A 12,953-nucleotide genomic window follows, 5' to 3' on the forward strand; every position below is an offset into this window, starting at 1 on the left:
ATAAATATTCAAGGACAGGATGCAGTTTTATCTGTGGAAATGGCTTATCTGGTACATGTTATGGAAAAAAAAAAAGGGCCAAGTTCTGGTTTCACAGATACACATGTTTTCTTTGTAAATTTGATTTTAAACCAAGGAGAAGACCAGTTAAAAGAAATCCTAACGTAAAATCCCAGCTCTATTGAAGTCAATGATGTCGAAACTTGCATTGACTTCAGCAGCACCTGCATGTGTCCCATAAGTCTAAAAACATCAATAAATACAGATAGAATTTTGAATAGCAAATACTGTCTTCTACTGTTTAAAATCTGCAGGTTTTCTGTCCCAGCAATATGGTTTATATATTTGTATGCAACGAAAATGGACTCCAAAACCTCCTTTCTGCTAGGAGTTCCTGCCTCTGGTTCCCCATTACCCAATAATACTTTGACCCCCCAATTCCTCCCTCCACCAACTTTGATGTGTCGGTTTTCCAAGGACTTGTTTTCAAGGATAAGTTCAGCTAAAATAATTAAGTATATATACACAGAAATGCATATATCCAGAATATATATATAAAAAAAAACATGTATATATCTGAACATGTAATATTCAGGATGCCATTGGAAAACTGTGCACTGAAGGCTTTTTCTTCAAATTATTTAACCAACAGATCACATCGCTTACCAAAAACCTGAAAAATCAACTTAAGAAGTGTTTTCTGTGTTCTAGCCATAACCAAATGATTTGGTATCAGCAGACTGTGTGCAGAAAAACATGATAAGTTTGTAGCCCATTTGCTCTACTTGTTAGACCCACCACTCCAGGAATTTTTTTCACCACTCCATGGGTACAGCTGAACATCAGTTGGGTTTTAAGACATATTTTTATACTAAGCAGGTGTACCTAAAAAAAAACCCAAAAAACTAACCCGAAAGCCACAAAAAAACCCCACAGGGAAGAACTACATCAGGCTCTTTATCATCAACTGATGACAGTCCAGGAGATGGTGGGTGGGTGGAAGGGAAAGTGGTTAAAACAACGGTAAGCTAATTGCTGCAGGACCCAGCAGAGAAAGAAATCCTGCAGCTTTACTCTCAGCCTCCAGGTCAAACAGCAGTTCTCATGGCTTCATGTACATGTGATGACAGTCACACCTATGGACAAGGGAGCCTAACGTACTAGAAACCCAACTCCGCAGAGTCTTAAATCACACCCATCTTCACATAGGCACATACATGCAGAAGTATGCTACATAATTTCACCCTGCAACAATTTCAGTCTATGTTCACACCAATGAATTAAATACTGTCAATGACGTTCCCTGGGCATGGGAACTAAATTGACAATGCTATTAGAGTGTCAGAAATGTCTCTGGCCTGAATTTTGTCCTGGTCAACAAGCACCAAAAAGCTCCCAGGTACGGTTTGGGAATAAGCATTGGCCACAGACCATTTGCTACAGGCAGTTCACAGCAACCACTCCAATTCTGAGGGAAAGGAGGGTAGTTTTAGATACTCCATGCCCATCAGCCTTTAATTTCTTAATGTAGACACAACATAGAGCTCTTCCCTGGGCAGCCTAACATATTCACATTAGGATTTTGGGGGTCTTTCATAGGGAATCAGCATCACCTGACAAGATCTACATTTACCATGAGAAATGTCTCTTCTGCTTCTACAAGAGTGCTCACCTACATTTTGCTGCAATCCCCTCAGATAATGCTGTTTATTATCTCTGTTCCCATTACCACCACTGAAGACTGGATAGAATATTTTACCTTGGGTAGTAAAAAGCCATTTGCTAAATATAGAATTAAATGTACAAGACTCGATAAAGGGCAGAGTTGTGATATAAATTACAAGCTATGCCATCACTGGATGTGGGAAAACATTCCTGAAAATTTAGCATAACAGTAACAAACCCTCTCAAGTTCATTTCATCCCTCCAATACAGTTAAAGACAAAGGAGAGGGGTTATTGCCTTTTAAAAGAAAATGCAGGTTTATTTTAGGCAAGTCAAACCTAGCAAGGATGATTTTTGTTATTTGGACTCGGGAAGTCTGAGCAGGGCTGGCTAAAAGGCCACGGATCACTGCTCACGCACAGCAGGTAAGACACACTTGACTTGCTGTGCTTGCACAGAGCATCTCTACCTGGTCTTGCAGAGAACTGCTGGGCCCTGGGTGGGGACTAGGATGGGGGCATAGATAAATCAAGATACTCAGGACCTGTTCAAGCAGCTTTCCAGAATCACACTATTGTTGAGAAGGCCTTGGAGAGAGGTAAAATTTTGTCACAGGAGTCTGTTGAATTTATTCCAACCTCTTTTTAAAGTGTATATCTGACTAAATTTTTGATGAGTTGTCAACTAGGAAAGGTACTGGGCTGATAGGTGGTCTATTCTGTACTTGAAGGAAGTCATAGGAAGATGTGGAAGGGGAAGAGAAGGACATGCAAAGCCAACAGAGTAGTTCAGAGTGGGAAACGTCACAGCCAAATCATATGAAAGAGGATGTCTGCATTGGCATTTCTGAAAGGCTGACACAAATTTCTCCAGGAGTCAAAGGCAGTACATGACCAATGTTACCTGTGAACTAATATGGTAAGTTCCTAATGGGAAGAAAGAAGCTGTACAACATGACATTCTGGGTGTGTGGGGACTGAAAAGATTTGGTTCCGAGCCTTAGTGTTCAAAAGGTGATGGTGTTTTGTTTAATTACAAAGAAGAAGGGCTCACGGGTCTGTAGGATAATTCAGGCTGGAAGGGACCTCAGGATGTCTCTAGTCCTATCTCCTGCTCACAGCAGGGCCAGGCTGCTCAGGGCTGTATCTGGTCAGGTCTTGAAAAACTCCAAGGATGCAGGATAAGATTTTTCATAGCACATTAAAAAGTACAAGCATAAACTTGGCTGACTCTTGTTTGTGTTTGGTAATGGGGAACAACTCCACTGTTAACAGCCATTGAATCCAGTTTCCAGAGTAAAGCTGACTGTAGAGGGGGGAAATGAATTTGCACCCAATTAACACCTTTAGCTTAAAAATATAGCAATTGTGGCAGCTGCAGTGAAGTATCAGATTTGATGCTTTCCCCTCTGTCATCCCCACACAGTTCCAGGTTGCAATCTTCCCCAGTTCAGGTCATGCTCTCCTCTTCTCTGATGTTTCTATGAAGACCCATGAGACCAACTACTTTTTTTTCTGGTGTTAGCAATTCAGCCCAAGGCAGAGCAGTCTAAACAGATCCAATTATACGCACATGGATGTTTTCCCATTTACAGACACAACCCAGTCAATATAAAGACCAGATCAGCTGTAAGACAAAAAGGAATAAATGGATGAACAAACCAAAATTTTTTTCTCACCCTCTCCCGGAGTTTCCTCTCTTTCCTCTCTTGCACCGTAGTCAGGTAATTCACTGCCGCGTATTCCAGCACCGAGAGGAAGACAAACACAAAACTGACCCACAGGTAAATGTCCACTGCTTTGATGTAGGAAACGCGGGGCATGGAGGCGTTCACCCCAGTGATGATCGTAGACATGGTCAGCACGGTGGTTATCCCTGGAAAGAACCAAGAGAAATAAATGTTATTGACTGATACAGTCTTTTGCCTGAAGAAAAACAGAAATTATGCTTTACATGATGCTCTAAAAAATGTTAGGTATGAAATAAACTTGTGATAGGTATCTCTCCTGCCAATGCATAACTGTTCCACTGTCTGCACTTTGGTGCACATGATGGGTTTAGTTTTGAGGAACAACAAAGCAGCCATCATTTTGCTAGGAACAGCATCTAACTCCCTCCTTAACCTCCAGGATTTTAATACAGTGCTTAGAGTCAGGTCTGCTAAGACCAATGGTGTCAAGGACTCCTGTTTCCTAGCTGTACCAATCTGTGTTACAGACACTGCCAGAAAGCAACCTAGTATTGACTTTTGATCACAGCTGAAGAGGATTGGATCTAAATCACTGATCTGTAAAGAGACGTGCAATAAAGAGAAAATTTTTTGCATGAAACCATGAAAAAGAAAAGCATTATGTTTTTACCTCTAGGAACATTTGTCTACAGTTCAAGCTGTGGGAAACAAAAGGTTTTGAACAACAAACATTGTAATATATATATAGATGTGTGCATGTGTACATGTTTATAAACATACATGTGTGTATTTATGGTTATATACATATATGTGTATGAATATGTATATATATGTGTATGCATATATATATTTAGACAGATGTAGATAAAATCCTGCAAATTAGTATATACTTTGAATTGTCATGGAGAGAAAAATATTTACAAGTTCCTAAAGCCACTTAAATAGAGAAAACAGAGCCAAAAAGCATTCATAACTACTTCAGCCATCTCAAAACAGTGACCACTGTAAACACAGCTACCATTGTTCACTTTTCATCAGGATCTAATTTTTTTAAATAATATCCACTGAACGCATTTCTTTCAGTAGAGCAGGCTCTTGACTGCCTCTTCTCATATGTTTGCTGCAGTGCATAGCTCTCTAAATTAGACAAACTTGTAGGCTAAAATACTGCTTTTACGCTTTTAGTATTGGAAGCCTTACATCTTAACATTCAGAGATTCCTCCTATTACATTTTTGCCTTCCTCCAAACTATGCATGGAATGATAAACAAATTGGCTCTTTTTATGCTCAGCTGAAAGAATTTCCTCTGGTCCAGAGGCAGACAAAGCCTCCTCCTGATGGGTTTTAGATGTCCAGAGAGGCATATTGGTGTGCGCAGGAATTTCAAGCAGCATCTTCTTCGCTTTCCCATTCCCTCAAATGAAAGACCTCCCTATCCCATAAGTGTTGGACCCTCAGTTTCTCCTCAAGAGGAGAAACCCAACCTCTGCCTGACCTCGGGGCTGGCAGCATCTCACCCTCAGCACTGCAGATGTGAGAGGAAAGCCACACTCCCTTCACTGCCTCGCTGTTGTCTGAAGCCTGATGTTAGAGATGCCCTCACTGTCCCCAGGGGCACACCACATGGAGTGACACCTAAATCTGCAGGTGCTGATAGGACTAGATTCCTTGCTGCCTTTCTTTCCCAACTTTGTGAAGATGTGCCACAACAGCACGCTCCAGGCAGCCTGGAGAAGGCCACCACCTATGGCACCAGTGCCAGTTGGTTGGGAGGACCCATACCTGGGCTGGGACACCCACTATGGCAACTGGGACACAGCAGGATCCTGCTCATGAAAGGCTCTCATGAAAATTGTAACAGAAGCCTTAGACTCCCTGTAGGTGCCTAAACTCCTGTGAAACTCTACCCTCACCTATGGTAATATCTCAGAACTGCAGGACTGGACAACAAGGAAAAAACTTGATTTATTGACTCATAAATACTGAAACGTCTCTTCTCTGCCAAACTTTATTTTTAAAACCACAGCCCTTTCTGTCCTGAGCTAAGTATAGATCAGGAGGACTGCTTAGTGATGAAGGACTTAAGACAAACTGCAAGTTTTATGTTATATTAATCATCAGATAAAATAAACATCTGCTTGCCCGATATCTTTAACCATCAAAATGAACAGTTCCCTTTCCTGCCAAAATTTTCACGTTCAAAGATTTTCACGCAGTCATGGCTTGTTGCAGTTGCTCTCACCCAAAGAGACTCTGGCAGGAACTGCTCGGCGATCAATCCAGAAGGACACCCAGGACAACATGACCATCAGCGTGGCGGGGAAGTAGGTTTGGAGCAAGAAGAAAAAGATGTGTCGGCGTAAAGTGAAGTTTATGTAGAGGCGATTGTACCAACCTTTGAGAGAGGAGGAAAGCCAGAATCAGTGAGAACAGCCTGGATGGTAGGCACAGAGAGGCAAGATCTTTCTTTTGATCTTTTATTTCTAAAGGGTAGTGAGAAGAGAAACTGATCTTTCAAAATATGTATTGTCCAGACTGTGGAGACTCCATTTCAGTGACATGAAATCCCAAAAGCTCTCTCACAAGAAGTTAATACAGTATTAGCTTTAACAATAGCACTAAATTAGAAAAGGCCAATACCTGTGCTACTGTAGAAAGCCAGTCTTGATGTAGTGTGGAATTTTTGTATCAAAAACTGAGACAAAGAAATCTTTTCATCGGTTTTCAGAGATTCATTCCCATTTTTCCAGTACAGCATCAGATCTTCATCAGTGTAAGCATCTTAGTAAAACAAGAAACACAAGGTAGTGTGGCTTTAGCATGGAGAGGAAAAAAAAGTTAATAGATCAGGACAAAATTAACAAACACAAAAGCATCTTTGGAATAAAGTAATGCCGCAAGTAAGTTTGCTAACAACAGCAAGTTAAAAAGATCTTGGCATATGATATACCATGACAACAACAACAAAACAAAAAATCCTGGTCATCCTGATTCAGGGAAACTCATCTTTTTACTCCACACTGATGAAATGACAGCTAGACAATCATAGACAAGGTATTGCTAACTGGTAAGAATAACTCAGGAAACAGTCACCTGCATAAACACCTGAATTCAGAGGAAGTGGAAACAGACACCTCAAACTATCTTAGAATGATAAAAGCAAAAGCGACAGGTGTGATCTGAAGCAAAAGTCTAGAAATATTTGAAGACTGTAAATGAAAACTTAAAGAATTAGTGCACTAGGTAGGAGGAGTGGTGAATTTAAAAAAAAAAAGGTTATCAAGATGGTCAGGGGGCTGGAGCACATGCCATAAGACAAGAGGCTGGGGGAGCTGGGTTAGTTCAGCTGCAAGAAGAGCAGTCTGGTGGGGTCCAACTGCTGCCCTACTGAGGGTCATACAGGAGATGGAGACAAGCTTTTCTCAGACTCTTCTCTCAGATGCAGAGCAAAACGACAAGAGGCAAGGGATACAAGCTGCAGCAAAGGACTTTTTCCAAGCAGGTAAAAGGAAACTTTTTCAGGATGAGGGCTGTCAAACATTTGAACAGGTTGCACAGAAGTTATGGAGCCTCCATTATCCTGGAGATGTTAAAAACCCAACTGGACACAGCCCTGAGCAACCTGCTAGAAAGTTCTCCCTACTCTGAGCAGGGTATTGGACCAGCTGACCTCAGGACCAACTTAAAACTCTCCTCCCAATCTAAATTACCCCATGATTCTGTGATTCTGTTGTTTGTAGAGGAAAATACAGTTAAATAGCTCGGACGACCTCAAAACAATTAGATGTTAGTCATGTCACACCCTGCAGAAAGTTTACAGAACAGCCATTGCATTCTCCACAGAACAACTTCCCAAAGAAGCTGAGCCAAAGTCACAGTGTTTGCAGGGTCAACATTCTATGATATATAAACTACATTGGTAATGAAATTAGAGAAAATCAGTTATCATTATACTCATCTTTTTACTGTGACACTTGAAAGCACCACCTTCCTGTCAGAAGCAATGAACAGACCAAAATTTCTCTCCCAAATTTCTGATCAGCAAGCTGCTGAGAACTAGTATATATGTTGAACTTTTCTGCCTGAAAGTGCTGCCTACAAAATTCATACAAGGATGCTTTCCTTGCAAATTACCCTGTCTCGCAGCATAAGGGCTAGATATACAACACAGTAAGTTGATAGAAAGACTCCTAGTAATTCTGGTGAACTATTTTTTCAGGCTCTAAAATAGACTGTATTCTGAAATGTGCCCAGTCTATGTGTGTGCAGCCAGCCATGGAGCATGTCTAGCTATTAGCACAGATATAACATACAGCTTTCCAGCTCCAGAGAACATGTCTGAGAGTCCAGGGGGAAGCGGCTGAAGTCCATGTTGCACATTGCTGTCACTGTGATCCTAGAAATCGAAAATGAGAAATGTTGGTTTCTATGAGGAACATCGAAAGGAGAACATTAACTCAGATAAATCATTCTGCAGCTTTAAAGCCACCAATTATGCATAGTGTTACCATAAAATCCCCAGGACAATGCCAATCAATTCTCCAGGTCCAAACGAGATGGATTATACACAGAAACTCCAAAGGAAGCTGTAATTTCAAGGAATAGCTGTAACCTGTCAAGGAACTAAAGTACTATCTTGGACATTACAGTAATACTAATGTCAGTACAGATACTTCCACTGTGTTTTACATCCAACCATTTACCTATAAGGCAACAACATAAAATAACTTCACCATACACATTCAAAGGTTCCCAGTTTGATTAAGACTTCCTCATTTTCTCTATTGCTCAGTCCCCTCCATAGCCACCCCAAAAATGACCCAAGCCTGAGGAACATGACCAACTTCATTGCAAGCCACAAAATTCCTCCAGTATATACATTATTAAGGCCAAAGCAGTGTCTTCCAGTCCTGGACCAAATTATTTTAATCGGGGGTGTGTATTTCTGGGGCAGGGGGTGCAAAATGGGTGCAGGTGTTTTTCAAGGAGTGAGATTTGCCTCCATTAAGTTTGGGTCTTAGCTAAAGAGCTGCAGCAATCACAGCTCCAGTTTTTAAACTACTCCAGTTATGTACAACATTATGTAACAAGTTTTCCAGTGGGTCAGTGAACTTTCTCTTGTGGGCAGATTTGCAGTGGAGCTCCCAATTTAGTAGTGGCAAATCAGCTGTGAGTCATTATTTCAGACACTGAATTATGTTGGCCACGACCATTTCCTAGATTCATTGTAGATGTAAAGAACTTTTCTTCTGTTCAAGGGATTGTGATCCAAATCATACTCTGACTTATGCCCTCATCACACTTGAAAATCACACACTGTTCATTTTGATTATAAAACTACAGCAAAATTTTGCCTTATGAGCAAAACTTGAAGAAGCTTTGTCAAGATATGCTCCAGAAGATATACTGTAGCAATGACCTGCCCTTGTTGTGTGTAGCATTGTATAGCTCAGTCTCTTTACAATGTGCTATTTTCTTTCCTTGGGGTCACCTAAACTGTGGCACAACTTGTAGTCATTAACAATTCATTAGTCAGGGACAGCACAGAAACTGAGCTCCTCAATAAGATATTCCTCAATTAGAGGGCAGTGTTCCGGTGGCCTTGAAAGCCCAAGGCCCAGATGAGGAATGCAATGTCCCTCAGCCCAGTGCCAACACCATGCAGACATCTCAAGACACCTGAGGGCATTTCCAGTGCCACTGGACATCCATGCTTGGTCAGCCGAATCACGTTCCAAGTGTCCTAAACACCACCAGGCCCAAATACCATGCAGATTCTCATTCTCCTTGGATTTTACATATCAAATTGTCCATTTAACTCCTGTGCAGACAGCTGTGGTTAACTCACATTTTTCTGTCTTGTGGGTAACATTAGAAAGTCACATCACCTCCTCAACAGCTCACAGAAAATTTTGAAAGTAAATACTCTGCATGTGGGCAAATGAGCAGATCTGAACAGAGCCAATATTTTCCATTAAAAAAACATTTTGGTTGTTGAGCACTGATAACAAGTGGCGTGCTGCTGGCTTCAGCACATGAGAACTGCGGGGTGTGAGCAGTAGAAATGAACGTCCAGTTACATCAAGCAACTTCTGTCAAGAAGGTCTCTACCCTTCTCCTGCTCTTCTCCCCTCAGTGCTGACCCAAGCTTACAGCTAACCTCCTTCTTCATTTTTCTTTCTCCTTCTTGTCACTTCTGCTACATGGCACCTTCATTCTCAGCCAGTTCTCATAAAACAGACAGCATCTTTAGGTGCTTAGTTAAGGTATGAGTAATTAGACCTTTCATGCAATAAATGAATTTATTAAGTGGGTTCAGAACAGAGAAAGTGTTCCTAAGCGTTTGGTCAAGATGGGATTTTCGTCATTAAGACCAGGCAAAATGAAGTGGTCATAGGGTGCATACTCTCTTTCTTACACACACGCATTTCTTTGTGGTTTTAATAATTTGTCGAGGTTGGGGCTTTTTTAATAAATTGAGTAGAATTATATTTGGACTATGATATCAGTGAACTTTAGAGCCCCCTGGTACGGTGGGATATTGTGCTGCTTGGGACAATATGGTGCACTATGCTCGTTCTTCAAAGAGAAATAGGCTCCCGAATTAAACTTTATAAAAAACCTTTCCTTGTTTTTGAAAATTATTTTACCATCACTGAAGTGAATAAGTTCCAGAAAGATCCTAGAACAGAAATCCTTGTGCTACAAAACATACAAAGGTCACTGTTCACTGAGAGCATGTTTTCTGTCCTGAGGAAATGTCCTTTTGTCTGGGCTTTCAAGCTTTTCTCCTCTGGTGATGTATTTTTTTCTGCATCTCTTTTTGCATTCTTCTAAAGAAAATAAAATCTGCTGGGATGCTGATGTGAGCAGCCATAAAGGCGGCCTGGTTAGAAGGGGAAAATTACTGAGCAAAAGAAAACGTCCGCTGAAAAATATTGACAGAGAAAGGGCTGCCAGCCTGGGAAGCTGCAGCATCCTTGAAAAGAGGAGGTGGCCTCTGAAGTGACCCTGGGTACCTAGAAACCTGAGACATCCTGAGATATCATTGATAAGCGCAAAAACAAGGGACTGTAATGGCAACTTATTGTCTGAAAAGGTGCAAAACAGTCTGGAAAATAAAAATAGGTTTGAAAGAACAAAAAACATCATCATCTATTGGCCGCTCCAGGTGAAAAATAGAAATGAACAGCACCTATTTACTGTTCAAAGTGGTGGTGTCCTACACCCTCTTATGCCTCTGTGGTATAAGGAGGACTTAATTTTTATTCAGAATGGAGCGTCTCTCCCTAAGAACTTCCCATGCTGCACGTACTTTTCCATTTCTAAACAGGATGAATTCATGGCATGGACTTTCTACCAGCTCCTGGACTCTCACTGTGGATGCCCAGCTGATGCCAGACTCCGTGACATGGAGCATCTCTGAAGTGAGACTCTGTCTGTTATCCCCCTCTGGGCCCACTTCTGGGGCTGTTTTGGTTTGTCCCCCCACCTGTGGGATGATTTGGTTCACTAGATGATGGTATCACTTGATACTAGTATTATACATCCATATAAGCAAACTGTCATAAGTATATCTGCTGTTATATTGTTGATAAGTTGCTCTACTAATGGCAAGTTTATAGTAACCTGTAATAGAACATACCTACTTCGTTATGCTGTTATTGGCTGTTGCTATACAATTGATTGATGCTATATTTTTGATTGCTGATAATAATTTGTAATAGCATGATACATATTTTTTTCACTTTGTTAATTAATAGGTATACGTGCTAGTGGTGATTTTTGTGGTATTTTTGGAATCCATAATAAGGTAGAGAAGTTTAGAGGATAAAGCCTCCATGTTCTTGCGTATTACAGAATCCTGCAAACACACAGTCATGATCTCTGTACGCTCGCAGGCTGGGTAACCCTTTAGGTTATATAGTGCCTGAGGATTCTTCCAGCCAACAAACCTGCTAGGAGATCAGGAACTACAGGTTGTCTTTAATGTTGCCATTTCAGCTTCAATAAACTTAAACCTTCATATCAACATGCCACAAAAACCACAAACTAACAAAAAAAGTTTTTCTAGACAAACAGGAAACAAAATAAGATAATTATAGAGGTCACCATCTGGTATATCAGCAGCTTCCAGTTTAATCACACACTGACCCTGGGACGAACATTCCTGCTCGACTAAGCCCTCCTCTGACTGCAAAGAGTTAGGGGAAAGCTTCCCCCGGGAGGAGATTATCCTGTTACTGCCCACAGCATGGTTTCTCACAGCTTTCTGTGAAACATCTTGTACTGTACATGCTGGAAACAGGGCTCTGCATCAGTGGTGGGAGTAGCAGGGTTGGCAGTAGCAGTCCTGGCGGTAGCAAAGCCATGCCAGGAGCAAAACTAACAGTGAAGCCCTGGGGGATGCTCGGGAGCAGCAGTGCTACACCATTACCTCATGCTGTACAGGACGTGACCATCAGGGAACACTCGCAGCATGATGTTGTCCGTGGTGGTGTCATGAATGAAGGACCTTTTGGAGTGCACGAAGAAGACATCGGGGACCCAGATCTTCTTCACCAGCCTGCCATCAAAGGTCATGCTCTTGTTGGTGGTGCTGGGAAACGAGAGACGCTCATCCTTCCAGTAGTGCCTTAAGTACAGAGTCATAGTGAAATCCTTCACGAAAAAGGAAGAGAACCAGAGAGAGATCTGTCAGTGTTGCGCTCTACATCTAGGAAACACCAGAAAGAAAACTCACTCATACTAGGTAGATTAAATCCCTCCCCTCTCAACTCTTGTTTCTTCCCTGGACCAATGTTCTTTGTGAGTAGATTTTCTTGACAAAATAATTTCAGGCAAAACAAAATATAAACCCCCAATCAATGTATTACAATGCCCAGTAATGTTTAGTCCCAAAAGGGATGCATGTATATGTGCCCCAAGAGAAGCATCACCCTGCAGAAAGGATTCTTCAATCCTGGCAAAATTATCTTGAAGGACTATGGTATCGATAGTGTGTTCTAGAGGAAAATCGGTTTAATGGTCAGGCTAAACACTAAGCAATTTATCCCCAAAATAACTAAATTGTTGCAAACAGCAACCAAGTGAGGGAACTATTTTTCCTACTGTACAAATGTAAAATAAAGCTCTCTTTTAAGCTCAATGAGGGAGCAGGAGTTTCAGTCACACAAAGGAAAACATCTGTTTGTTGATCCCGACCTGGCAGCTGCTGCTTTCAGAGCTGAATCTACTCTCTCATGCTGAGAGATAAAATACACTTGTTTTCTTTATATTCCCAATTAAGTGAGTGGTTATGGGAGCTGCAGCTGCCAAGCCTGGGCAGGCAGCAGGACAGGCTGGGATCTCTTCCTAACCACTTGGCAACTGCTTTCTAAAACCACCACCACCACTTCATTTCGCTTTGCTGACGACAAACCATCAGTTAACCTGACTCTCAATATCAAAGGGCTGCCCCGGAAACAGTCTTGCACTGCCAACATTTTTTTTTCCCACAGATTTGTTAAAGAAGTCTCCAGTGCCCACTCTTGCCTTGCTGCAGAGCTGGCCGGACACCAGGGCTCCCTCTCTGACCATGGCAGACACTTGCTGGAG

At 41.6% G+C, this 12,953-nt stretch overlaps 1 protein-coding gene across 1 annotated transcript in view; it reads right to left on the bottom strand.

The window, feature by feature from the left end:
* GABRR2 (gamma-aminobutyric acid type A receptor subunit rho2) overlaps positions 1 to 12,953 on the bottom strand; it is a 40,679-nt gene that overhangs the window by 3,346 nt on the left and 24,380 nt on the right. Inside the window, exons 4-8 of the mRNA XM_075747679.1 lie at positions 11,794 to 12,017; positions 7,670 to 7,752; positions 5,997 to 6,137; positions 5,599 to 5,751; positions 3,344 to 3,540 (exon numbers count right to left, since the gene is read on the bottom strand). Of these exons, the coding sequence (XP_075603794.1) occupies positions 3,344 to 3,540; positions 5,599 to 5,751; positions 5,997 to 6,137; positions 7,670 to 7,752; positions 11,794 to 12,017 (798 nt within the window). The remainder of the gene's footprint in view (positions 1 to 3,343; positions 3,541 to 5,598; positions 5,752 to 5,996; positions 6,138 to 7,669; positions 7,753 to 11,793; positions 12,018 to 12,953) is intronic.

The sequence above is a fragment of the Balearica regulorum genome, chromosome 3, assembly GCF_011004875.1.
Source record: "Balearica regulorum gibbericeps isolate bBalReg1 chromosome 3, bBalReg1.pri, whole genome shotgun sequence".
Classification (NCBI taxonomy): Eukaryota; Metazoa; Chordata; class Aves; order Gruiformes; family Gruidae; genus Balearica; species Balearica regulorum.